Source organism: Xenopus tropicalis, chromosome 5 (assembly GCF_000004195.4).
Source record: "Xenopus tropicalis strain Nigerian chromosome 5, UCB_Xtro_10.0, whole genome shotgun sequence".
Lineage (NCBI taxonomy): Eukaryota > Metazoa > Chordata > Amphibia > Anura > Pipidae > Xenopus > Xenopus tropicalis.
The window spans coordinates 153,102,855-153,130,429 of record NC_030681.2 but is presented as its reverse complement, the minus strand read 5'-3'; the positions used below and the strand labels follow the sequence as shown (position 1 = coordinate 153,130,429).

Sequence of the window (27,575 nt, the reverse complement as noted above, 5' to 3'; positions counted from 1 at the left end):
GAGGAGTATAAGCATTCCATATACTCACAGGTACTAACCAGGCTATTCTCATTACTTATACTCCTCTGTGCTACTCATTCCATATACTCACAGGTACTAACCAGGTTCTTTGCATTACTTATACTCCTCTGTGCTACTCATTCCATATACTCACAGGTACTAACCAGGCTCTTCTCATTACTTATACTCCTCTGTGCTACTCATTCCATATACTCACAGGTACTAACCAGGTTCTTTGCATTACTTATACTCCTCTGTGCTACTCATTCCATATACTCACAGGTACTAACCAGGCTCTTCTCATTACTTATACTCCTCTGTGCTACTCATTCCATATACTCACAGGTACTAACCAGGCTCTTCTCATTACATATACTCCTCTGTGCTACTCATTCCATATACTCACAGGTACTAACCAGGCTATTCTCATTACTTATACTCCTCTGTGCTACTCATTCCATATACTCACAGGTACTAACCAGGCTATTCTCATTACTTATACTCCTCTGTGCTACTCATTCCATATACTCACAGGTACTAACCAGGCTATTCTCATTACATATACTCCTCTGTGCTACTCATTCCATATACTCACAGGTACTAACCAGGCTATTCTCATTACTTATACTCCTCTGTGCTACTCATTCCATATACTCACAGGTACTAACCAGGCTATTCTCATTACATATACTCCTCTGTGCTACTCATTCCATATACTCACAGGTACTAACCAGGCTATTCTCATTACATATACTCCTCTGTGCTACTCATTCCATATACTCACAGGTACTAACCAGGCTCTTCTCATTACATATACTCCTCTGTGCTACTCATTCCATATACTCACAGGTACTAACCAGGCTATTCTCATTACTTATACTCCTCTGTGCTACTCATTCCATATACTCACAGGTACTAACCAGGCTATTCTCATTACTTATATTCCTCTGTGCTTCTTATTTCATTTACTGACATGTAGAGTCCAGAAAAGGGCAACTAAGCTGGTAAAGTGTATGGAAAAGTAGGGTTGTTTACACTGGAGAAGAGGCGCTTAAGGAGTGATATGATAACTATATATAAATAGTACAAGTTGCCCCAGGGACTGGTCCGATTGCCATCTTGGAGTCAGGAAGGAATTTTTTCCCCTCTGGGGCAAATTAGAGAGGCTTCAGATGGGGTTTTTGCCTTCCTCTGGATCAACTAGTAGTTAGGCAGGTTATATATAGGCATTATGGTTGAACATGATGGACGTGCGTCTTTTTTACTATGTTACTATGTTACTATGTTACTACACATTATTCATACACAACAAGGAATACGATTTGTATAAAGTATAAAATATCAGTATTTTATCCATTATACAGGGAGCTGGCACCTTTAAAGGGCCCAGTGAGCATTTGGACTTTGTTTCAGTACATTATATATATACCAAACACAGAGAGAAATAAAGGGAAAGTAAACCAGAGCAGTAAGAAAACGTCTTTGCCAGAGGTGGATAAAAGATTTCCCATTAGCATCTCTCTTGCTCCATCTGGAGCTTTCGTGTCATTGCTTTTACCAATCGGAGCGGATAATTCATCCTACTGATGAGCAGAGATCTTCACACTGTAATTTTCTAAGCTCTAATCTAATAGTTTCGCCACAGAGCAGCTTGAGAGGCGAGACAATGAGCCCCACGGCATTGCTGTCACACTCGGCGCCCAGCCTACAGGCCAGGATCTGCGGCATCACCATTACCCACAAAGGGATTTATTGGGAAAGTATGAGAAAATTAATTGTAATGGGGCAAAACTGAAATGTCCATTGCTGAACTGAGCTCCTGAGAATTACTGGTCAAAAGAAATAACTCTCTGTCCGGGGGAGGTTACCAGCCATTTTAGATTGTTAGCTCTACAGGGCAGGGACCTTTATCATCTTTCCCTCCGATTCCTCTGTACTAAGCACAATTCAGCAGGAACAGCCCCCTAAGTTTGCTCATAGCCTGTACAGAGAGATCCCATAAAACTATGGCACATAGGAATTCCCCTGTACTAAGCACAATTCAGCAGGAACAGCCCCCTAAGTTTGCCCATAGCCTGTACAGAGAGATACCATAAAACTATGGCACATAGGGATTCCCCTGTACTAAGCACAATTCAGCAGGAACAGCCCCCTAAGTTTGCTCATAGCCTGTACAGAGAGATACCATAAAACTATGGCACATAGGGATTCCCCTGTACTAAGCACAATTCAGCAGGAACAGCCCCCTAAGTTTGCTCATAGCCTGTACAGAGAGATACCATAAAACTATGGCACATAGGGATTCCCCTGTACTAAGCACAATTCAGCAGGAACAGCCCCCTAAGTTTGCTCATAGCCTGTACAGAGAGATACCATAAAACTATGGCAGCATAGGGATTCCCCTGTACTAAGCACAATTCAGCAGGAACAGCCCCCTAAGTTTGCTCATAGCCATAAAACTATGGTATTGTTGGGGTTGGGGGGGGGGGTGCTGGGAGTTTTATCTGAACAAGCTATAAATCATAAATAATGTGTAATACGGCGCGTCGTTACCCCTCCCCGGGGCACAGTGCCAGCCAGATTAAGATTTACAAATTGTTCCAGCAGGCGCATAGAGATGAGCGAGTTATTAGCGCTGTTCCTGAGGGCAGTGGGGCGCCTTTCAGATCAATTGTGACTAATGCGTTTGGACCTTTCAAAATTGGCTGGAAGCAACAAGGTTTTCCTATTATATCCCTGCAGCTCCATAGCATTAACCCATTAGTGCCCAGGCACCATCGCACCGAACAGCAATTCTAAATTTAAAAAATCACGGGCAAAATCTGATCCTTTGGGTCCTGGTCATGTGACCACTTTAAAGGCCTACCAGGAGAGGGCCACATTTATAGCAAAAGCCCACTTATCAGGCACCTATTGGTACAGGTATGGGATCCCTTATCCGGAAACCCGTTATCCAGAAAGTTCCGAATTACGGAAAGGCCATCTCCCATAGACTTCATTATAAGCAAATAATTCTAATTTTTAAAAATGATTTCCTTTTCTCTGTAATAATAAAACAGTACCTGTACTTGATCCCAACTAAGATACAATTACCCCTTATTGGGGCAGAACAGCCCTATTGGGTTTATTTAATGGTTAAATGATTCCCTTTTCTCTGTAATAATAAAACAGTACCTGTACTTGATCCCAACTAAGATATAATTACCCCTTATTGGGGCAGAACAGCCCTATTGGGTTTATTTCATGGGTAAATGATTCCCTTTTCTCTGTAATAATAAAACAGTACCTGTACTTGATCCCAACTAAGATATAATTACCCCTTATTGGGGCAGAACAGCCCTATTGGGTTTATTTCATGGGTAAATGATTCCCTTTTCTCTGTAATAATAAAACAGTACCTGTACTTGATCCCAACTAAGATATAATTACCCCTTATTGGGGGCAGAACAGCCCTATTGGGTTTATTTCATGGTTAAATTATTCCCTTTTCTCTGTAATAATAAAACAGTACCTGTACTTGATCCCAACTAAGATATAATTACCCCTTATTGGGGCAGAACAGCCCTATTGGGTTTATTTAATGGTTAAATGATTCCCTTTTCTCTGTAATAATAAAACAGTACCTGTACTTGATCCCAACTAAGATATAATTACCCCTTATTGGGGCAGAACAGCCCTATTGGGTTTATTTAATGGTTAAATGATTCCCTTTTCTCTGTAATAATAAAACAGTACCTGTACTTGATCCCAACTAAGATATAATTACCCCTTATTGGGGCCGAACAGCCCTTTTGGGTTTATTTAATGGTTAAATGATTCCCTTTTCTCTGTAATAATAAAACAGTACCTGTACTTGATCCCAACTAAGATATAATTACCCCTTATTGGGGCAGAACAGCCCTATTGGGTTTATTTCATGGTTAAATGATTCCCTTTTCTCTGTAATAATAAAACAGTACCTGTACTTGATCCCAACTAAGATATAATTACCCCTTATTGGGGCAGAACAGCCCTATTGGGTTTATTTCATGGTTAAATGATTCCCTTTTCTCTGTAATAATAAAACAGTACCTGTACTTGATCCCAACTAAGATATAATTACCCCTTATTGGGGCAGAACAGCCCTATTGGGTTTATTCAATATTTAAATGATTTTTAGCAGATTTAAGTTATGTAGATCCAAATTACAGAAAGATCCCTTATCTGGAAAACCCCAGGTCCTGAGAATTCTGGATAACAGGTCCCATACCTGTACATTGTTTAGGCCAACTGGGATCACATGACATACGTATGACCAATGGCCTTGCCAGGCTGGGTATTATCCCCCGAGCAGCTCAGGCCGGCAGCCTTATCCCCTGCTAAGGTCAGCGATATCGACAATGAACCAGATTATGGGCCGGTCAGGAAACCAAGGCCTGAGACATGTCTGTAACAGAGCGAGGAGATTAAACCGGTGGCGTCGGGCCCTGATCTCCTAAATCACAGTAAATCACTCCAAATTAAGCTTCTTACTGACGCATCTAAGAGGAGCCGCTGCCTTGTAATCACAGCAGTAATCTCTTGCCATAAAGCAACGCTGCTACATGGATTCCCAAATCTATGGCCCTTTGCAGCTGATCCACTTAATGGAATACTCGCCCTAAATCAGATTGCTCCTAGCCAAGGCTTATGGGTATATGAGAAGCAGCCGGGTTGCCATTGGTTTTACAAATCACCTGACCGCCGCTTCCATTAAACCAAATGGCAGACAGAACTGACAGTTTCCATCACCTCCCAACGTCAATGTAAATGGGAAAAAGCAACTGGAAAAGGCGAATTTACAGATATATAAATCATTTGTAGCACAAGGAACCAATCAAAGCTGCCCGTACTTTCTTGGCACCGCTGCCCCTAATACCCAGAAACCCCTGGTACATGTTGGGGAGGGATGAGATGTTTATTAACAGGGCTACCAAGGGACCCGAATGCCTCCATACTGTCCAGTTTAAATATAATGAAAAAAGGGGGCCTCGGTTTTTTGCTCCAAGCAGGGGGAACGGTTATCCTACGGTGTTTGAAGGCAACGGCGCCCCCTCCCATAGAAGGTTGGGTATTTGTGATTGGAAATTAAAGGGGAACCAAAACCCAGAAACCCCTAATATCCCTATCCCTGTAATCTGTTCCTTCATACAGTAGGAATAAATCCCATGTTTATAGGCTGAAATCCAGCTGCAAAGCAGTTCTTCTCTTTCTGCATCATTTGAAATCCTGGCAGGGGAGGAGGGACTAAAACACTGATGTTACAGATTGTAACAACTTCTCTACAGCTTACAGACAGCATGCAGGAACTACATAACCCACAATGCATTGCACTGGGATATTTTCGGGCATTTTGATGCAGGCGGAGATCTCGCCGCGCACCCCGTGAGCCTTACTGTAATGGCCTTTGGATTCCAGGCTGAATTAATTAGTCCATTGTGTGAGGGATTTAGTTCAGCAGCGGCTTTTATCCAAGGTAAATCTCCCAACTAATGGATTCAGCTTAGTAACTCAGAGCATTGCAATCTAACTAAATAGTTATTTGTCTGTGTGGGCCCCCCACCCCCCTTTGCTCACCCCGAAGCTACACATTCCCTGGATTAACCCCACGGTAGGGGCCCCTCCCACTTACCCATCATTCTATATATATATGTGTCACATGGTATAACCAAATCAGTGAAGGTGAAACCCACCTATATATAGGGAATGTCTTAAATAAACTACTTGTTACAGGCCCCTCCCACTTACCCATCATGCTATATATATGTGTCACATGGTATAACCAAATCAGTGAAGGTGAAACCCACCTATATATAGGGAACGTCTTAAATAAACTACTTGTTACAGGCCCCTCCCACTTACCCATCATGCTATATATATGTGTCACATGGTATAACCAAATCAGTGAAGGTGAATCCCACCTATATATAGGGAATGTCTTAAATTACTTGTTCCAGGCCCCTCCCACTTACCCATCATGCTATATATATGTGTCACATGGTATAACCAAATCAGTGAAGGTGAATCCCACCTATATATAGGGAATGTCTTAAATAAACTACTTGTTCCAGGCCCCTCCCACTTACCCCTCATTCTCCGTAAATGTGTCAGTAAAGGCAAAGTATGCTGGAATACTGACAGTGCCATGGCCCCGTGACTGACCCTCCAGGGGAGCTAGAAGAGACAGTGGGGGTAATTTATCAACACCGGGCAAATTTGCCCATGGGCAGTAACCCGTGGCAACCAATGAAATTGTTGCATTCGTTGTTCTACCTGCAGCCGGCTGAAAAAAGTAAATCGCTGATTGGTTGCTATGGGTTGCTGCCCATGGGCAAATTTGCCCAGAGTTGATAAATGAGCCCCAGTGTAACTCACCTAGAACTCTCCTGGGAACAGGAAATGTGACTCCAATGTCCCTCACTCAATCTGTTCCTACCCGGGGGTCTCAGTCTAACTGGGGCAAAACTCCTAGGGAAGAATGATAAATGGCGGAAACCTTCCAGACAGGCTTTATAACTTCCTCCCACTTTGATAAACCTGTCCCTAAAGGTGAATTATCCGTGATTACCGCCCAATGAGCTGCATGATCCTAAATTGAGCCAGTTACCATGGAAACTGTTCAAAAGAAAACAGCATTGTTTGTTTGGGTGGGTGTGGCCATTTATCAACCCAGCATTTCCACTGTCATTCTTTTTTTTTTTTTTTTTTAAATCATTTTAAAGGGCCAGTAACACCATAAAGTGAAAATGTTTTATATTTCAAGTTCAACCGGCCCCTACAAATACACTATACTGGCAAATGTGCTGTGTTTATATTATAGTTCTGTAAAGAGACATGAATGGCATTTAATGCTATTAAACACTTTCCCCGAGTAAGAACTAATATCATTGTACTGTACGGAGCTATGTAACCATGTGCCCTACTGCCCTATTCCCCCCTATTCCTTAGTGTTTTCCAGGAGTCCAACTGAACCACCAATGATAATATAGCTCCCATCTCTGCATGGTTGGGTGCCAGTGATTTGCCCGCATTGTGCCAATGTGGAATGCCCAGCTGGGTAGGATGGGGCAGCGGCCAAGTAGAACGTGCAGTTTGGATACTGGGGTTTGTCCCCCTATACTAAATAAACATTATTTCTATAGGATCTACTTGCCCTTTACATGCCAAACGTGAATAGCCACCCAGCAAAAATGTAAAAAAATTAAAAAATGCAACAAGGTCAACTTCCCCTTTAAAAGGACAGGATGACCGAATCCATCGTGATACAAAGTCCGTGGCAGCAGAGATTTGTCTCTGGACTCAGTGGGGGCGACGCCCCGGGGGGGTTGGCACCAGAGTGTGGGTGGCGCTGCCAGATGCTGATATACCAGTCAGTAAGGGAAAGGGGACGATAAATGACATGGTGCCAAGTTTAGTCGGGCAGAAAGCCGGTCCTGCGCTGCCAGTTCCTTGGCACGAGATGGGGAATACGGATTTATGTGGGGGGTGGAGCAAGAGCTATGTATTATTATTCTGATTTATTAATATAGATTGTCCAATCATTACCATCAGCCCCTACCCCACAGAGCTTACACTCTCTTGATCACAGACATTACTAATGCAGGATCACAGACCCCCCATTAGTGATGTGTGGGTCAACTATTTGTCAACCTGCACCCGACCCGAACCAGCCCCTTCTCCAACCTCACCCCGAACAAGCCCCTTCTCCACCTGCAACCGACCCGAACCAGCCCCTTCTCCACCTGCACCCGACCAAAACCAGCCCCTTCTCCACCTGCACCCGACCCAAACCAGCCCCTTCTCCAACCGCACCCGACCCGAACCAGCCCCTTCTCCAACCGCACCCGACCCGAACCAGCCCCTTCTCCACCCGCACCCGAACCAGCCCCTTCTCCAACCTGCACCCGACCCGAACCAGCCCCTTCTCCAACCTCACCCCGAACAAGCCCCTTCTCCACCTGCACCCAACCCAAACCAGCCCCTTCTCCACCTGCACCCGACCCAAACCAGCCCCTTCTCTACCTGCACCCGACCCAAACCAGCCCCTTCTCCACCTGCACCCGACCCAAACCAGCCCCTTCTCCACCTGCACCCGACCCAAACCAGCCCCTTCTCCAACCGCACCCGACCCGAACCAGCCCCTTCTCCAACCACACCCGACCCAAACCAGCCCCTTCTCCAACCACACCCGACCCAAACCAGCCCCTTCTCCACCTGCACCCGACGCAAACCAGCCCCTTCTCCACCTGCCACCCGACCCAAACCAGCCCCTTCTCCACCTGCACCCGACCCAAACCAGCCCCTTCTCCAACCGCACCCGACCCGAACCAGCCCCTTCTCCAACCTCACCCCAAACAAGCCCTTCTCCACCTGCACCCGACCCAAACCAGCCCCTTCTCCACCTGCACCCGACCCAAACCAGCCCCTTCTCCCCCTGCACCCGACCCAAACCAGCCCCTTTTCCAACCACACCCGACCCGAACCAGCCCATTGTCCAACCGCACCCGACCCGTACCAGCCCCTTCTCCAACCGCACCCGACCCGAACCAGCCCCTTCTCCAACCGCACCCGAACCAGCCCCTTCTCCAACCGCACCCGACCCTAACCAGCCCCTTCTCCACCCGCACCCGACCCGAACCAGCCCCTTCTCCACCCGCACCCGACCCGAATCAGCCCCTTCTCCACCCGACCCTAACCCGCCCCTTTTCCACCCGACCCTAACCCGCCCCTTTTCCACCCGACCCTAACCCGCCCCTTTTCCACCCGACCCTAACCCGCCCCTTTTCCACCCGACCCTAACCCGCCCCTTTTCCACCCGACCCTAACCCGCCCCTTTTCCACCCGACCCTAACCCGCCCCTTTTCCACCCGACCCTAACCCGCCCCTTTTCCACCCTACCCTAACCTGCCCCTTTTCCACCCGCACCTGACCCAGCCCTCGGCTTTGTGTCTATTTATAGATCCAAACCTGCCCTTCCTGTGACATCACTCGGGGGTCTCAGGGGGGCTCAGTTAGGTGACAGGCGGGAGGGAGGAGGCAGAAGGGCTCATTGCGCCCATGACCCGCTTTTGATGTTAGGTTGCTGGTCCGAACCCGCCGGTGCTGCCCATTGCAGGTTTGCCCGCACATCACTAACCCCCATATGTAATAAAAGGCACTAAGTTTGCAGTAACCCATAGCAACCAATAAGGTGTCTGATTTTAAACAGGTTCCCAGTAAATTCTACCTGCTGATTGGTTGCTATGGGTTACTGCTCCTGGGAAAATTTAGTGGGGGCCATTTACTACTTAAGTTCACGCAGTAAATGGTTGTTTGCGCATTTTTTTCCCTAAATGCCCCAGCCTGGTCCAGCTTTATAAATACAAACAGGGGCGGGGCAAATATGTTCATGCGCTAATTTTATAAATGACCCCCAGTGCTGTTTATTGCATAACCCCCCGTAATGCGCAATGGTACTGCCCCGTTGCCCCCTTTTCACAGGGGTAGAACACTCCAAACCCTGCCGCCAACTCCCACTTCCAAAATGTGGAATTTACAGAACGATTCCCAGAAGGAAAATATATAACGAAGCCCCCCCCCCACCCCCGCACTGAGCAGGTTAATAATTATTAGTTACTGGGTGAAAACAAGGTCATCTTTGTGCTGCGGCGAAGGGACATTTGTGGCAGAAACTGACCAACCGCAAGTCACGTTTAGCATTCTGAAATTTAAAGGGGAAGTTAAACTAAATAACTCAATATTTAGTTTAACTTCCCCTTTAAATTTTAGAATGCTAAAAGTGACATGTGGATGTGTTTCTGTGTCGGTGCAGGAAAGGTCACTGCCAGGGTGGGGGGCCGGCGGGTATTTAGCAGAGACCCCCCCCCGGGGCTGCCAGGCTCATTAGTACATGCTGATATATATATCTATATGCACGTCAGTCCTGAGTCCCAGTAGGGTGCCTTCATTAGAAATCACATGGTGCAATCAGTACAGGGAAATGCGCTAACGAGGCCCAGCGTGACTGCAACTCTCTGCATTAATAATTAAACCCACTGCCCCCCATTTGGAGTAACGAGGCCAATCGTCAGCTCTTCGACCGAAGCCACTGATCTCTGTTCCAGTAAATGTGCCTGAAGGATGTACCAAGGCTCTCAGCGGGGGGAGCCAGCGGGGATTATGGGGCGTTCCTTATACCCAGGTGGGAGGTGCCTTCGTTATACCATGTGACACACACACACAGAGAATGATGGGATAGGAAATTTTGAATTAAATAAAAACTTCCCGACCTGCATTGACTTTCATTGTACAAAATAATATTCCATTTAATATTCTGCTGAATCTGTGGAACCTGCTCCAAAGCGTCTCCCCTGTCTGTGTGGGAATCAATACGGGAATTATAGCTGCTCTGTCCCTTCCCATCAGCCCCGGCGCTGTCCCTATTCTACTTCTACTATCTACTTCTCTCTGTACAGGCTATGAGCAAACTTACGGGGCTGTTCCTGCTGAACTGTGCTTAGTACAGGGGAATCCCTATGTGCCATAGTTTTATGGTATCTCTCTGTACAGGCTATGGGCAAACTTAGGGGGCTGTTCCTGCTGAATTGTGCTTAGTACAGGGGAATCCCTATGTGCCATAGTTTTATGGTATCTCTCTGTACAGGCTATGGGCAAACTTAGGGGGCTGTTCCTGCTGAATTGTGCTTAGTACAGGGGAATCCCTATGTGCCATAGTTTTATGGTATCTCTCTGTACAGGCTATGGGCAAACTTAGGGGGCTGTTCCTGCTGAATTGTGCTTAGTTTTGTAGTTGAACAGAACACAGTATGAGGCTGATAGGAAGGAATGACTATAGGTGGGTACCAGGCAGGGGACAGCGGCTGCTCAGTCATTGCTAAAATTGCTGCCGTTACTTACAATCAGTTGTATATTTCACCACCATGGGTCAGAATCAGACCTAAAGGAATCTATGGCAGGAGAATGAAGCAAAGTGAGACCCAACTGCTGTGCTTACAGACAGGGTTGATAAAATATACTGATATTTAGCTCCGACATATTCTGCAGCACTTTACAAACATCATCCCCTGACCCACTGGAGCTTACAATCTATGGCAACTGTTACTTACCAAACTATGATCAGTATCATTAGCAGCCAACTAATCTACACAGTACAGCACCCCCTGCAGGTCAGTATAAGTACAGCACCCCCTGCAGGTCAGTATAAGTACAGCACCCCCTGCAGGTCAGTATAAGTACAGCACCCCCTGCAGGTCAGTATAAGTACAGCACCCCCTGCAGGTCAGTATAAGTACAGCACCCCCTGCAGGTCAGTATAAGTACGGCTCCCCCTGCAGGTCAGTATAAGTACAGCACCCCCTGCAGGTCAGTATAAGTACAGCACCCCCTGCAGGTCAGTATAAGTACAGCACCCCCTGCAGGTCAGTATAAGTACAGCACCCCCTGCAGGTCAGTATAAGTACAGCACCCCCTGCAGGTCAGTATAAGTACGGCTCCCCCTGCAGGTCAGTATAAGTACAGCACCCCCTGCAGGTCGGTATAAGCACAGCACCCCCTGCAGGTCGGTATAAGTACAGCACCCCCCGCAGGTCGGTATAAGTACAGCACCCCCCGCAGGTCAGTATAAGTACAGCTCCCCCCGCAGGTCAGTATAAGTACAGCACCCCCCGCAGGTCGGTATAAGTACAGCACCCCCCGCAGGTCAGTATAAGTACAGCACCCCCTGCAGGTCGGTATAAGCACAGCACCCCCCGCAGGTCAGTATAAGTACAGCACCCCCCGCAGGTCGGTATAAGTACAGCACCCCCCGCAGGTCAGTATAAGTACAGCACCCCCCGCATGTCGGTATAAGTACAGCACCCCCCGCAGGTCGGTATAAGTACAGCACCCCCTGCAGGTCAGTATAAGTACAGCACCCCCTGCAGGTCAGTATAAGCACAGCACCCCCCGCATGTCGGTATAAGTACAGCACCCCACGCAGGTCGGTATAAGTACAGCACCCCCCGCAGGTCGGTATAAGTACAGCTCCCCATGCAGGTCAGTATAAGTACGGCTCCCCCTGCAGGTCGGTATAATTACAGCTCCCCCTGCAGGTCTGTATAAGTACAGCGCCCCCTGCAGGTCTGTATAAGTACAGCACCCCCTGCAGGTCAGTATAAGTACGGCTCCCCCTGCAGGTCAGTATAAGTACGGCTCCCCCTGCAGGTCGGTATAAGTACAGCACCCCCTGCAGGACGGTATAAGTACAGCAACCCCTGCAGGTCAGTATAAGTACAGCTCCCCATGCAGGTCGGTATAAGTACAGCGCCCCCTGCAGGTCAGTATAAGTACAGCTCCCCCTGCAGGTCGGTATAAGTACAGCTCCCCCTGCAGGTCAGTATAAGTACAGCTCCCCCTGCAGGTCGGTATAAGTACAGCTCCCCCTGCAGGTCAGTATAAGTACAGCTCCCCCTGCAGGTCAGTATAAGTACAGCTCCCCATGCAGGTCGGTATAAGTACAGCGCCCCCTGCAGGTCAGTATAAGTACAGCTCCCCCTGCAGGTCAGTATAAGTACAGCACCCCCTGCAGGTCAGTATAAGTACAGCTCCCCCTGCAGGTCAGTATAAGTACAGCAGCCCCTGCAGGTCAGTATAAGTACAGCTCCCCCTGCAGGTCAGTATAAGTACAGCTCCCCCTGCAGGTCAGTATAAGTACAGCTCCCCCTGCAGGTCAGTATAAGTACAGCTCTGCACAAAGACTGTCTCTCAGAATATTCCTATTGATGAGCTGCTCAGTGAGTGTTGGCTCCACGCTGGGCACAGAGGGTACAGATACTGGCACGTGCCCACACACTGCATTACTGGCAGGGCCCCAGCAATATTAATGGCTCCATTAGCAGAGATATACTGGGTTGTGCACTGTCAGCTTCCAGCTACTGACTGCTCCTGTGGCACATCAATCCCTACCTCTCAGAGCTGTCTCTCAATAGACTCTCCAGCCCCTGGGCCAGTTGTCTCTTTCTAGCCCATTACTGTGCCCCCACAGTCCCCTATACACACACCAGTCATGTAATGTCTAGGAACTCTCCCACACTGGGCTCTCAAGGAATACATTGCCCCTCTCCTTGTGCTCTCCACTTGCAAGTACTGCCCTCTACCTTTACTCCCCCCCCTCTACTCCCCCCCATACCCTCCAGATACACACACTCCCCTCTACCTGCACTCCCCAGATACACACACTCCCCTCTCCCTGTACTCCCCAGATACACACACTCCCCTCTCCCATTACTCCCCAGATACACACACTCCCCTCTCCCTGTACTCCCCAGATACACACACTCCCCTCTCCCTGTACTCCCCAGATACACACACTCCCCTCTCCCTGTACTCCCCAGATACACACACTCCCCTCTCCCTGTACTCCCCAGATACACACACTCCCCTCTCCCTGTACTCTCCAGATACACACACTCCCCTCTCCCTGTACTCTCCAGATACACACACTCCCCTCTCCCTGTACTCCCCAGATACACACACTCCCCTCTCCCTGTACTCCCCAGATACACACACTCCCCTCTCCCTGTACTCTCCAGATACACACACTCCCCTCTCCCTGTACTCTCCAGATACACACACTCCCCTCTCCCTGTACTCCCCAGATACACACACTCCCCTCTCCCTGTACTCCCCAGATACACACACTCCCCTCTCCCTGTACTCCCCAGATACACACACTCCCCTCTCCCTGTACTCCCCAGATACACACACTCCCCTCTCCCTGTACTCCCCAGATACACACACTCCCCTCTCCCATTACTCTCCAGATACACACACTCCCCTCTCCCATTACTCTCCAGATACACACACTCCCCTCTCCCATTACTCCCCAGATACACACACTCCCCTCTCCCTGTACTCCCCAGATACACACACTCCCCTCTCCCTGTACTCTCCAGATACACACACTCCCCTCTCCCATTACTCTCCAGATACACACACTCCCCTCTCCCATTACTCTCCAGATACACACACTCCCCTCTCCCTGTACTCGCCAGATACACACACTCCCCTCTCCCTGTACTCTCCAGATACACACACTCCCCTCTCCCTGTACTCTCCAGATACACACACTCCCCTCTCCCTGTACTCCCCAGATACACACACTCCCCTCTCCCATTACTCTCCAGATACACACACTCCCCTCTCCCTGTACTCCCCAGATACACACACTCCCCTCTCCCATAACTCCCCAGATACACACACTCCCCTCTCCCATTACTCTCCAGATACACACACTCCCCTCTCCCATTACTCTCCAGATACACACACTCCCCTCTCCCATTACTCTCCAGATACACACACTCCCCTCTCCCATTACTCTCCAGATACACACACTCCCCTCTCCCATTACTCTCCAGATACACACACTCCCCTCTCCCATTACTCCCCAGATACACACACTCCCCTCTCCCTGTACTCTCCAGATACATACACTCCCCTCTCCCATTACTCTCCAGATACACACACTCCCCTCTCCCATTACTCTCCAGATACACACACTCCCCTCTCCCATTACTCCCCAGATACACACACTCCCCTCTCCCTGTACTCCCCAGATACACACACTCCCCTCTCCCTGTACTCTCCAGATACACACACTCCCCTCTCCCATTACTCTCCAGATACACACACTCCCCTCTCCCTGTACTCCCCAGATACACACACTCCCCTCTCCCTGTACTCTCCAGATACACACACTCCCCTCTCCCATTACTCCCCAGATACACACACTCCCCTCTCCCTGTACTCTCCAGATACACACACTCCCCTCTCCCATTACTCTCCAGATACACACACTCCCCTCTCCCATTACTCCCCAGATACACACACTCCCCTCTCCCTGTACTCCCCAGATACACACACTCCCCTCTCCCATTACTCCCCAGATACACACACTCCCCTCTCCCTGTACTCCCCAGATACACACACTCCCCTCTCCCATTACTCCCCAGATACACACACTCCCCTCTCCCTGTACTCCCCAGATACACACACTCCCCTCTCCCTGTACTCTCCAGATACACACACTCCCCTCTCCCTGTACTCTCCAGATACACACACTCCCCTCTCCCTGTACTCCCCAGATACACACACTCCCCTCTCCCTGTACTCTCCAGATACACACACTCCCCTCTCCCATTACTCCCCAGATACCACACACTCCCCCTCTCCCTGTACTCCCCAGATACACACACTCCCTCTCCCATTACTCCCAGATACACACACTCCCCCTCTCCATTACTCCCCAGATACACACACTCCCATTACTCCCCAGATACACACACTCCCATTACTCCCCAGATACACCACACTCCCATTTACTCCCCAGATTACACACACTCCCATTACTCCAGTACACACACTCCCATTACTCCCCAGATACACACACTCCCATTACTCCCCAGATACACACACTCCCATTACTCCCCAGATACACACACTCCCATTACTCCCCAGATACACACACTCCCATTACTCCCCAGATACACACCACTCCCATTACTCCCAGATACACACACTCCCATTACTCCCAAGATACACACACTCCCATTACTCCCCAGATACACACACTCCCATTACTCCCCAGATACACCACACTCCCATTACTCCCCAGATACACACAACTCCCATTACTCCCCAGATACACACACTCCCATTACTCCCCAGATACACACACTCCCATTACTCCCCAGATACACACACTCCCATTACTCCCCAGATACACACACTCCATTACTCCCCAGATACACACACTCCCATTACTCCCCAGATACACACACTCCCATTACTCCCCAGATACACACACTCCCATTACTCCCCAGATACACACACTCCCATTACTCCCCAGATACACACACTCCCATTACTCCCCAGATACACACACTCCCATTACTCCCCAGATACACACACTCCCATTACTCCCCAAGATACACACCACTCCCATTACTCCCCAGATACACACACTCCCATTACTCCCCAGATACACACACTCCCATTACTCCCCAGATACACACACTCCCATTACTCCCCAGATACACACACTCCCATTACTCCCCAGATACACACACTCCCATTACTCCCAAGATACACACACTCCCATTACTCCCCAGATACACACACTCCCATTACTCCCCAGATACACACACTCCCATTACTCCCCAGATACACACACTCCCATTACTCCCCAGATACACACACTCCCATTACTCCCCAGATACACACACTCCCATTACTCCCCAGATACACACACTCCCATTACTCTCCAGTTTACCACACTTCCCAGTTACGCTGCCAATTGCCCCGGACCCACAGGTCACAAGTAGTGGAAGTAAATGGATTTCATCTCCTCCCTGGGTTCCGGGGCAGAGGGCAGTTGTGTGGGTTCCATGCCCCCCGGCAGCCGGTACAACACACACGATACCCACAGACCGGGCACACAGACCGGGCACACCCCGGCACAGCGGTCCCCTTACCGTACATGGCTGCTCTTGTCTCTGAGGGAAGGAGCCGGTGCCGGTGCCGCTCACATCCCGGTCGGTGCGGAGAGCAGGAGGGAGGGAGGGAGCAGGAGGGAGGGAGGGAGCAGGATGAATGGGGAGAGGGTGGGAAGCGGCCGTGTCCCCCGGGGAACGGGGAGGTCTCTATGTAAATCTCTCCCCTCCCTCCGCTCCCCCCGCAGTAGCTTCCCCTGCAGCAGCGATTTCTGGCTGTTCTATGCGCTCCGCTGTCTGGGCCCCCGGTGCTATAGAGCCGGGCACTGCCGCACTGCGCCCCCACCGGCCGCTCTCTGCCAACCCCCCTACCCATCTCTGCCCTATTGCCCCTACCCATCTCTGCCCTATTGCCCCTACCCATCTCTGCCCTATTGCCCCTACCCATCTCTGCCCTATTGCCCCTACCCATCTCTGCCCTATTGCCCCTACCCATCTCTGCCACTATTGCCCCTACCCATCTCTGCCCTATTGCCCCTACCCATCTCTGCCCTATTGCCCCTACCCATCTCTGCCACTATTGCCCCTACCCATCTCTGCCCTATTGCCCCTACCCATCTCTACCACTATTGCCCCTACCCATCTCTGCCACTCTTGCCCCTACCCATCTCTGCCCTATTGCCCCTACCCATCTCTGCCATTATTGCCCCTACCCATCTCTGCCCTATTGCCTCTACCCATCTCTGCCTCTATTGTCCATACCCATCTCTGCCCCAACCCATCTCTGCCACTATTGCCCCTACCCATCTCTGCCACTATTGCCCCTACCCATCTCTGCCTCTATTGCCCCTACCCATCTCTGCCACTATTGCCCCATCTCTACCCATCTCTGCTGATCCCCTCTTTTCTATCTATGCCACTATTGCCCCCTCCACCATTTGTATTTCTGCTCCCTTTCTGTCACTGCCACTGTTGCCCACTCCCTCTACAGCAGCCCCCTATCTACCCCTGCCTGTGGTACTATCCACACCCCCTGTCCTCTGCCTGTGTGTGTAACTGTGCCACTGGTGCCCCCAAGCCTCTACTGCCAGTCTCTTGTACTGGTGCCCTTACCCATCTTGCTTCTGCCCCTGCCCTGTACTGCTGCCCCTGCCCTGTACTGCTGCCCCTGCCCTGTATTGCTGCCCCCTGCCCTGTACTGCTGCCCCCTGCCCTGTACTGCTGCCCCCTGCCCTGTACTCCTGCCCCTGCCCTGTACTGCTGCCCCTGCCCTGTACTGCTGCCCCTGCCCTGTACTGCTGCCCCTGCCCTGTACTGCTGCCCCCCTGCCCTGTACTGCTGCCCCTGCCCTGTACTGCTGCCCCTGCCCTGTACTGCTGCCCCCTGCCCTGTACTGCTGCCCCTGCCCTGTACTGCTGCCCCTGCCCTGTACTGCTGCCCTGCCCTGTACTGCTGCCCCCTGCCCTGTACTGCTGCCCCTGCCCTGTACTGCTGCCCCTGCCCTGTACTGCTGCCCCCTGCCCTGTACTGCTGCCCCTGCCCTGTACTGCTGCCCCTGCCCTGTACTGCTGCCCCCTGCCCTGTACTGCTGCCCCTGCCCTGTACTGCTGCCCCCTGCCCTGTACTGCTGCCCCTGCCCTGTACTGCTGCCCCTGCCCTGTACTGCTGCCCCTGCCCTGTACTGCTGCCCCCTGCCCTGTACTGCTGCCCCTGCCCTGTGCTGCTGCCCCTGCCCTGTACTGCTGCCCCTGCCCTGTACTGCTGCCCCCTGCCCTGTGCTGCTGCCCCTGCCCTGTGCTGCTGCCCCCTGCCCTGTGCTGCTGCCCCTGCCCTGTACTGCTGCCCCTGCCCTGTACTGCTGCCCCCTGCCCTGTACTGCTGCCCCTGCCCTGTACTGCTGCCCCTGCCCTGTATTGCTGCCCCCCTGCCCTGTACTGCTGCCCCCTGCCCTGTATTGCTGCCCCCTGCCCTGTACTGCTGCCCCCTGCCCTGTACTGCTGCCCCTGCCCCTGAACTGCTGCCCCTGCCCTGTATTGCTGCCCCCTGCCCTGTACTGCTGCCCCTGCCCTGTACTGCTGCCCCTGCCCTGTACTGCTGCCCCTGCCCTGTACTGCTGCCCCTGCCCTGTACTGCTGCCCCCTGCCCTGTACTGCTGCCCCTGCCCTGTGCTGCTGCCCCCTGCCCTGTACTGCTGCCCCTGCCCTGTACTGCTGCCCCTGCCCTGTACTGCTGCCCCTGCCCTGTACTGCTGCCCCTGCCCTGTACTGCTGCCCCTGCCCTGTACTGCTGCCCCTGCCCTGTATTGCTGCCCCTGCCCTGTACTGCTGCCCCTGCCCTGTACTGCTGCCCCTGCCCTGTACTGCTGTCCCTGCCCTGTACTGCTGCCCCTGCCCTGTATTGCTGCCCCTGCCCTGTACTGCTGCCCCTGCCCTGTATTGCTGCCCCTGCCCTGTATTGCTGCCCTCCCATCCCTCCTACTAACACCCCCTTCGGACTGTTACCTGCTGTTCATAACTAGCTGCCCCCCCCAGCCCAACTCACCTCTACTGATATCCCCCCCCCCCTTATCTGTATTACTACAGTCCCCTGCCCCTCGGCTCATTGCTTTGGGGGGGGGGCAGAGTTAACTCATAACACATAAGGGCTCATTTACTAATCTAAAGTGCAAGAACCACAGGCAGTGTAACCTGCAGGGAGCAAAGTCTAAAAAGACCATGGTGCTTTGTGCAGTTATTTTGCATTTTGCACCCTGCCCCACAGTCAGTAAATTTGTGCCAGGAGTCGGGCCCAGTGCGTCACTGCTGATGTTTCCTGCAGTCTGAGCGACATTGACTGCTGCAGCGTGAATCTCTCATCCCATGTATTCCTCTCCTGCACTCTCCTGCACTCTCCTGCACTCTCCTGCACTCTCCTGCACTCTCCTGCGCTCTCCTGCGCTCTCCTGCACTCTCCCGCACTCTCCCGCGCTCTCCCGCGCTCTCCCGCACTCTCCCGCACTCTCCTGAGCACGCTGAGCTCTCCAAATGCTCTGTTATACAGATAGCTAGAATCTCAGCCATAAAGCAGGGCAGGACTGCTGCTTACAATGGGGGGATCAGATAGGATCTGTGCCACTGTGACAGAATGCTCTGTTATACAGATAGCTAGTATCTCAGCCATAAAGCAGGGCAGGACTGCTGCTTACAATGGGGGGGTCAGATAGGATCTGTGCCACTGTGACAGAATGCTCTGTTATACAGATAGCTAGAATCTCAGCCATAAAGCAGGGCAGGACTGCTGCTTACAATGGGGGGATCAGATAGGATCTGTGCCACTGTGACAGAATGCTCTGTTATACAGATAGCTAGAATCTCAGCCATAAAGCAGGGCAGGACTGCTGCTTACAATGGGGGGATCAGATAGGATCTGTGCCACTGTGACAGAATGCTCTGTTATACAGATAGCTAGAATCTCAGCCATAAAGCAGGGCAGGACTGCTGCTTACAATGGGGGGATCAGATAGGATCTGTGCCACTGTGACAGAATGCTCTGTTATACAGATAGCTAGAATCTCAGCCATAAAGCAGGGCAGGACTGCTGCTTACAATGGGGGGGATCAGATAGGATCTGTGCCACTGTGACAGAATGCTCTGTTATACAGATAGCTAGAATCTCAGCCATAAAGCAGGGCAGGACTGCTGCTTACAATGGGGGGATCAGATAGGATCTGTGCCACTGTGACAGAATGCTCTGTTATACAGATAGCTAGAATCTCAGCCATAAGCAGGGCAGGACTGCTGCTTACAATGGGGGGATCAGATAGGATCTGTGCCACTGTGACAGAATGCTCTGTTATACAGATAGCTAGAATCTCAGCCATAAAGCAGGGCAGGACTGCTGCTTACAATGGGGGATCAGATAGGATCTGTGCCACTGTGACAGAATGCTCTGTTATACAGATAGCTAGAATCTCAGCCATAAAGCAGGGCAGGACTGCTGCTTACAATGGGGGGGGGGATCAGATAGGATCTGTGCCACTGTGACAGAATGCTCTGTTATACAGATAGCTAGAATCTCAGCCATAAAGCAGGGCAGGACTGCTGCTTACAATGGGGGGATCAGATAGGATCTGTGCCACTGTGACAGAATGCTCTGTTATACAGATAGCTAGAATCTCAGCCATAAAGCAGGGCAGGACTGCTGCTTACAATGGGGGGATCAGATAGGATCTGTGCCACTGTGACAGAATGCTCTGTTATACAGATAGCTAGAATCTCAGCCATAAAGCAGGGCAGGACTGCTGCTTACAATGGGGGGGGGGATCAGATAGGATCTGTGCCACTGTGACAGAATGCTCTGTTATACAGATAGCTAGAATCTCAGCCATAAAGCAGGGCAGGACTGCTGCTTACAATGGGGGGATCAGATAGGATCTGTGCCACTGTGACAGAATGCTCTGTTATACAGATAGCTAGAATCTCAGCCATAAAGCAGGGCAGGACTGCTGCTTACAATGGGGGGGATCAGATAGGGATCTGTGCCACTGTGACAGAATGCTCTGTTATACAGATAGCTAGAATCTCAGCCATAAAGCAGGGCAGGACTGCTGCTTACAATGGGGGGGATCAGATAGGATCTGTGCCACTGTGACAGAATGCTCTGTTATACAGATAGCTAGAATCTCAGCCATAAAGCAGGGCAGTACATACAGTACGGGGGGGGGGGGGGTAACTCACAGAGGGAATCACTGCAAACCCTCTGGAAATGAATATTTTCTCACAGAATTCAGTGTGGCCTTTAGGAAATGTTAAGGGTTAATATGAGAGCTGGAAGGAGCGAGATTATTCTTTGCCCTTTTCTGGTTTCTATGGGAATTTACAGAGCGTATAAAGTATTTGGTGTGTGTCGGCCGCACCGGGAAAGGAACCCATAACAACTGGTAGGAACCTGCACCCACTAGTAATAATCACTGGGGGGGGGGGGGTCAGTCTAAAAGCGCTTGTACCCTGGGACCTAAAGCCCATTCATTTGCCATTATCCCCCCTCACTATCATAAGTGCTGCTAGTAATAACTAACTGATTGGCTGCTAGTAATAACTAACTGATTGGCTGCTAGTAATAACTAACTGATTGGCTGCTAGTAATAACTAACTGATTGGCTGCTGGGGGTTATCCTAACTGATTGGCTGCTAGTAATAACTAACTGATTGGCTGCTAGTAATAACTAACTGATTGGCTGCTGGGGGTTATCCTAACTGATTGGCTGCTGGGGGTTATCCTAACTGATTGGCTGCTGGGGGTTATCCTAACTGATTGGCTGCTGGGAGTTACCCTAACTGATTGGCTGCTGGGGTTATCCTAACTGATTGGCTGCTGGGGGTTATCCTAACTGATTGGGTGCTGGGGGTTATCCTAACTGATTGGCTGCTGGGGTTATCCTAACTGATTGGCTGCTGGGAGTTACCTTACTGATTGGCTTGCTGCGGGTTATCCTAACTGATTGGCTGCTGGGGGTTATCCTAACTGATTGGCTGCTGGGGGTTATCCTAACTGATTGGCTGCTGGGGGTTATCCTAACTGATTGGCTGCTGGGGGTTATTCTAACTGATTGGCTGCTGGGGGTTATCCTAACTGATTGGCTGCTGGGGGTTATTCTAACTGATTGGCTGCTGGGGGTTATCCTAACTGATTGCTGCTGGGGGTTATCCTAACTGATTGGCTGCTGCGGGTTATCCTAACTGATTGGCTGCTGGGGGTTATACTAACTGATTGGCTGCTGGGAGTTACCCTTACTGATTGGCTGCTGGGGGTTATCCTAACTGATTGGCTGCTGAGGGTTATCCTAACTGATTGGCTGCTGAGGGTTATCCTAACTGATTGGCTGCTGGGGGTTATCCTAACTGATTGGCTGCTGAGGGTTATCCTAACTGATTGGCTGCTGGGGTTATCCTAACTGATTGGCTGCTGAGGGTTATCCTAACTGATTGGCTGCTGAGGGGTTATCCTAACTGATTGGCTGCTGGGGGTTATCCTAACTGATGGCTGCTGGGGGTTATCCTAACTGATTGGGCTGCTGGGGTTATCCTAACTGATTGGCTGCTGGGGGTTATTCTAACTGATTGGCTGCTGCGGGTTATCCTAACTGATTGGCTGCTGGGGGTTATACTAACTGATTGGCTGCTGGGAGTTACCCTTACTGATTGGCTGCTGGGGGTTATCCTAACTGATTGGCTGCTGAGGGTTATCCTAACTGATTGGCTGCTGAGGGTTATCCTAACTGATTGGCTGCTGGGGGTTATCCTAACTGATTGGCTGCTGAGGGTTATCCTAACTGATTGGCTGCTGGGGGTTATCCTAACTGATTGGCTGCTGGGGGTTATCCTAACTGATTGGCTGCTGGGGGTTATCCTAACTGATTGGCTGCTGGGGGTTATCCTAACTGATTGGCTGCTGGGGGTTATCCTAACTGATTGGCTGCTGGGGGTTATCCTAACTGATTGCTGCTGGGAGTTACCCTTACTGATTGGCTGCTGCGGGTTATCCTAACTGATTGCTGCTGGGAGTTACCCTTACTGATTGGCTGCTGGGGGTTATCCTAACTGATTGGCTGCTGGGGGTTATCCTAACTGATTGGCTGCTGGGGGTTATCCTAACTGATTGTCTGCTGGGGGTTATCCTAACTGATTGGCTGCTGGGGGTTATCCTAACTGATTGCTGCTGGGAGTTACCCTTACCGATTGGCTGCTGCGGGTTATCCTAACTGATTGGCTGCTGGGGGTTATCCTAACTGATTGGCTGCTGGGGGTTATCCTAACTGATTGGCTGCTGCGGGTTATCCTAACTGATTGGCTGCTGCGGGTTATCCTAACTGATTGGCTGCTGCGGGTTATCCTAACTGATTGGCTGCTGCGGGTTATCCTAACTGATTGGCTGCTGCGGGTTATCCTAACTGATTGGCTGCTGCGGGTTATCCTAACTGATTGGCTGCTGCGGGTTATCCTAACTGATTGGCTGCTGCGGGTTATCCTAACTGATTGGCTGCTGCGGGTTATCCTAACTGATTGGCTGCTGCGGGTTACTTGCCCTGTTTCTGTGTAACTCCCCACAAGTTAGTTAGTGGATGAACTTCTCATTGGAGATGATGAACCCACTTGCCCTCTGTGAGCTCTACGTGTTCCCTGATTGGATGGAAATGTTATTTTATGTTGCAAAATGCACAGATTGTGTTACTGTCCCAGAGTGTTCCCTGCCCGGCACCAACACTGGCGCTTGTGGAAATGTAACGCACCCGTAAGGAAGGTCATTTATTGATATTATTATTATTATTGATATGTATGTATAAAGCCCCTGTGTGTTACAGGAAACACTTCACTTTGGTCATTTCTTGTTTATTAAGTTTTTGTTTATTTTCCTATTGGAGCCGATGCCCAGCTATAGTCTGTAGCAGTGAGTGGCACTGGGTGCCCAAGCTGTGCCCTGGAGGTAGTACTGCTGCCTGGCACGGGGCTTGGCAGTGAAATCAAACTGGCTCCTACCGACGGCACAAACAGCAGATGGTGGCACTTGGTCATAACGTGAAAAATAACTGAACTGACAATAACTCAGCAGGTTTCTTTTAGCCTTCACTAAAGTGGGCAGGAAAGGCTTCATAGTAACCCTGTAGCAGAACTACCCCTAACGTATGTGTATCTGGGGCAGGGGGTATGTAGGGTTATTATAGCACAGGAGAGAATGGGGTGAGTAGCTGTGTGTATCTGGGGCAGGGGGGTATGTAGGGTTATTATAGCACAGGAGAGAATGGGGTGAGTAGCTGTGTGTATCTGGGGCAGGGGGGGTATGTAGGGTTATTATAGCACAGGGGAGAATGGGGTGAGTAGCTGTGTGTATCTGGGGCAGGGGGGGTATGTAGGGTTATTATAGCACAGGAGAGAATGGGGTGAGTAGCTGTGTGTATCTGGGGCAGGGGGGTATGTAGGGTTATTATAGCACAGGAGAGAATGGGGTGAGTAGCTGTGTGTATCTGGGGGCAGGGGGGGTATGTAGGGTTATTATAGCACAGGAGAGAATGGGGTGAGTAGCTGTGTGTATCTGGGGCAGGGGGGGTATGTAGGGTTATTATAGCACAGGAGAGAATGGGGTGAGTAGCTGTGTGTATCTGGGGCAGGGGGGTATGTAGGGTTATTATAGCACAGGAGAGAATGGGGTGAGTAGCTGTGTGTATCTGGGGCAGGGGGGGTATGTAGGGTTATTATAGCACAGGAGAGAATGGGGTGAGTAGCTGTGTGTATCTGGGGCAGGGGGGTATGTAGGGTTATTATAGCACAGGAGAGAATGGGGTGAGTAGCTGTGTGTATCTGGGGCGGGGGGTATGTAGGGTTATTATAGCACAGGAGAGAATGGGGTGAGTAGCTGTGTGTATCTGGGGCAGGGGGGTATGTAGGGTTATTATAGCACAGGAGAGAATGGGGTGAGTAGCTGTGTGTATCTGGGGCAGGGGGGGTATGTAGGGTTATTATAGCACAGGAGAGAATGGGGTGAGTAGCTGTGTGTATCTGGGGCGGGGGGTATGTAGGGTTATTATAGCACAGGAGAGAATGGGGTGAGTAGCTGTGTGTATCTGGGGCAGGGGGGTATGTAGGGTTATTATAGCACAGGAGAGAATGGGGTGAGTAGCTGTGTGTATCTGGGGCAGGGGGGTATGTAGGGTTATTATAGCACAGGAGAGAATGGGGTGAGTAGCTGTGTGTATCTGGGGGCAGGGGGGTATGTAGGGTTATTATAGCACAGGAGAGAATGGGGTGAGTAGCTGTGTGTATCTGGGGCAGGGGGGTATGTAGGGTTATTATAGCACAGGAGAGAATGGGGTGAGTAGCTGTGTGTATCTGGGGCAGGGGGGTATGTAGGGTTATTATAGCACAGGAGAGAATGGGGTGAGTAGCTGTGTGTATCTGGGGCAGGGGGGTATGTAGGGTTATTATAGCACAGGAGAGAATGGGGTGAGTAGCTGTGTGTATCTGGGGCAGGGGGGTATGTAGGGTTATTATAGCACAGGAGAGAATGGGGTGAGTAGCTGTGTGTATCTGGGGCAGGGGGGTATGTAGGGTTATTATAGCACTGTACTGTATATAAACACGTATGTACTGTATATAAACACGTATGTACTGTATATAAACACGTATGTACTGTATATAGATACCCGTGGATCCCAGTACACAGAGCAGGCACACGGTGCAATGGAGTTATTTATAGGCTGGGCTGAGTCATACAGGCACGTTGCTGTAGTAAATACCCCCAGCCTGTATCTGTCTGTGAGATACGTATGTACTGAGCCATATTCCCCGTGTGACTGAGCCATATTCCCCGTGTGACTGAGCCATATTCCCCGTGTGACTGAGCCATATTCCCCGTGTGACTGAGCCATATTCCCTGTGTGACTGAGCCATATTCCCTGTGTGACTGAGCCATATTCCCCGTGTGACTGAGCCATATTCCCCGTGTGACTGAGCCATATTCCCCGTGTGACTGAGCCATATTCCCTGTGTGACTGAGCCATATTCCCCGTGTGACTGAGCCATATTCCCTGTGTGACTGAGCCATATTCCCCGTGTGACTGAGCCATATTCCCTGTGTGACTGAGTGACGGTGTTTCCTTGCCCTGAGCTGCTGTCTCGGGTTAACAGTATAAAAGTATCATTACTAACCCCAAAACTGCCGTCTGCAGGGAATATAATACAGGAATGCTACACAGGAGGGCTTATTCACTAACATGCCAATAGCAACAAATCAGGTCTTCACTTTCATTTTACAATAGTTGTATACTTATTGCTGCCTCCTGGGTCCCTCAATGAGATGATTATTTCTTTAGGCTTTGCCCTACTGTCTCCATCTTGTCCTACTGTCTCTATCTTGTCCTACTGTCTCTATCTTGCCCTACTGTCTCCATCTTGTCCTACTGTCTCTATCTTGTCCTACTCTCTATCTTGCCGTACTGTCTCCATCTTGTCCTACTGTCTCCATCTTGCCCTACTGTCTCCATATTGCCCTACTGTCTCCATCTTGCCCTACTGTCTCCATCTTACCCTCCTGTCTCCATCTTGTCCTACTGTCTCTATCTTGCCGTACTGTCTCCATCTTGTGCTACTGTCTCCATCTTGCCCTACTGTCTCCATATTGCCCTACTGTCTCCATCTTGCCCTACTGTCTCCATCTTACCCTCCTGTCTCCATCTTACCCTCCTGTCTCCATCTTCCCCTACTGTCTCTATCTTGCCGTACTGTCTCCATCTTGCCCTACTGTCTCCATATTGCCCTACTGTCTCCATCTTGCCCTACTGTCTCCATCTTACCCTCCTGTCTCCATCTTGCCCTACTGTCTACATCTTGCCCTACTGTCTCCATCTTGCCTTACTGTCTCCATCTTGCCCTACTGTCTCCATCTTGCCCTACTGTCTCCATCTTGCCCTACTGTCTCCATCTTGCCCTACTGTCTCCATCTTGTCCTACTGTCTCCATCTTGTCCTACTGTTCCCAACTTGTCCTACTGTCTCCATCTTGTCCTACTGTCCCCATCTTGCCCTACTTTTCCATCTTGCCCTACTGTCTCCATCTTGCCCTGCTGTCTCCATCTTGCCCTACTGTTTCCATCATGCCTGACTGTCTCCATCTTGCCCTACTGTCTCCATCTTGCCCTACTGTCTCCATCTTGCCCTACTGTCTCCATCTTGCCCTACTGTCTCCATCTTGCCCTACTGTTTCCATCTTGCCCTACTGTCTCTATCTTATCCAACTGTTTCCATCTTGCCCTACTGTCTCTATCTTATCCAACTGTCTCCATCTTGCCCTACTGTCTCCATCTTGCCCTGCTGTCTCCATCTTGCCCTGCTGTCTCCATCTTGCCCTACTGTCTCCATCTTGCCCTACTGTCCCCATCTTGCCCTACTTTTCCATCTTGCCCTACTGTCTCCATCTTGCCCTGCTGTCTCCATCTTGCCCTACTGTCTCCATCTTGCCCGACTGTCTCCATCTTGCCCTACTGTCTCCATCTTGCCCTACTGTCTCCATCTTGCCCTACTTTTCCATCTTGCCCTACTGTCTCCATCTTGCCCTACTGTTT

General features: G+C 50.4%; 1 protein-coding gene across 2 annotated transcripts in view; it reads right to left on the bottom strand.

The window, feature by feature from the left end:
- efr3b (EFR3 homolog B) overlaps positions 1–27,575 on the bottom strand; it is a 106,644-nt gene that overhangs the window by 59,524 nt on the left and 19,545 nt on the right. The window contains exon 1 of one of the 2 annotated variants that reach the window (XM_031903101.1): positions 16,527–16,690. The exons of the other annotated variant lie outside the window; for it this stretch is intronic. Within the exon in view, the coding sequence (XP_031758961.1) occupies positions 16,527–16,533 (7 nt within the window). The 5' untranslated portion in view covers positions 16,534–16,690. Of the gene's footprint in view, positions 1–16,526; positions 16,691–27,575 lie in introns of those variants that run through there. 2 annotated transcript variants of the gene reach the window in all.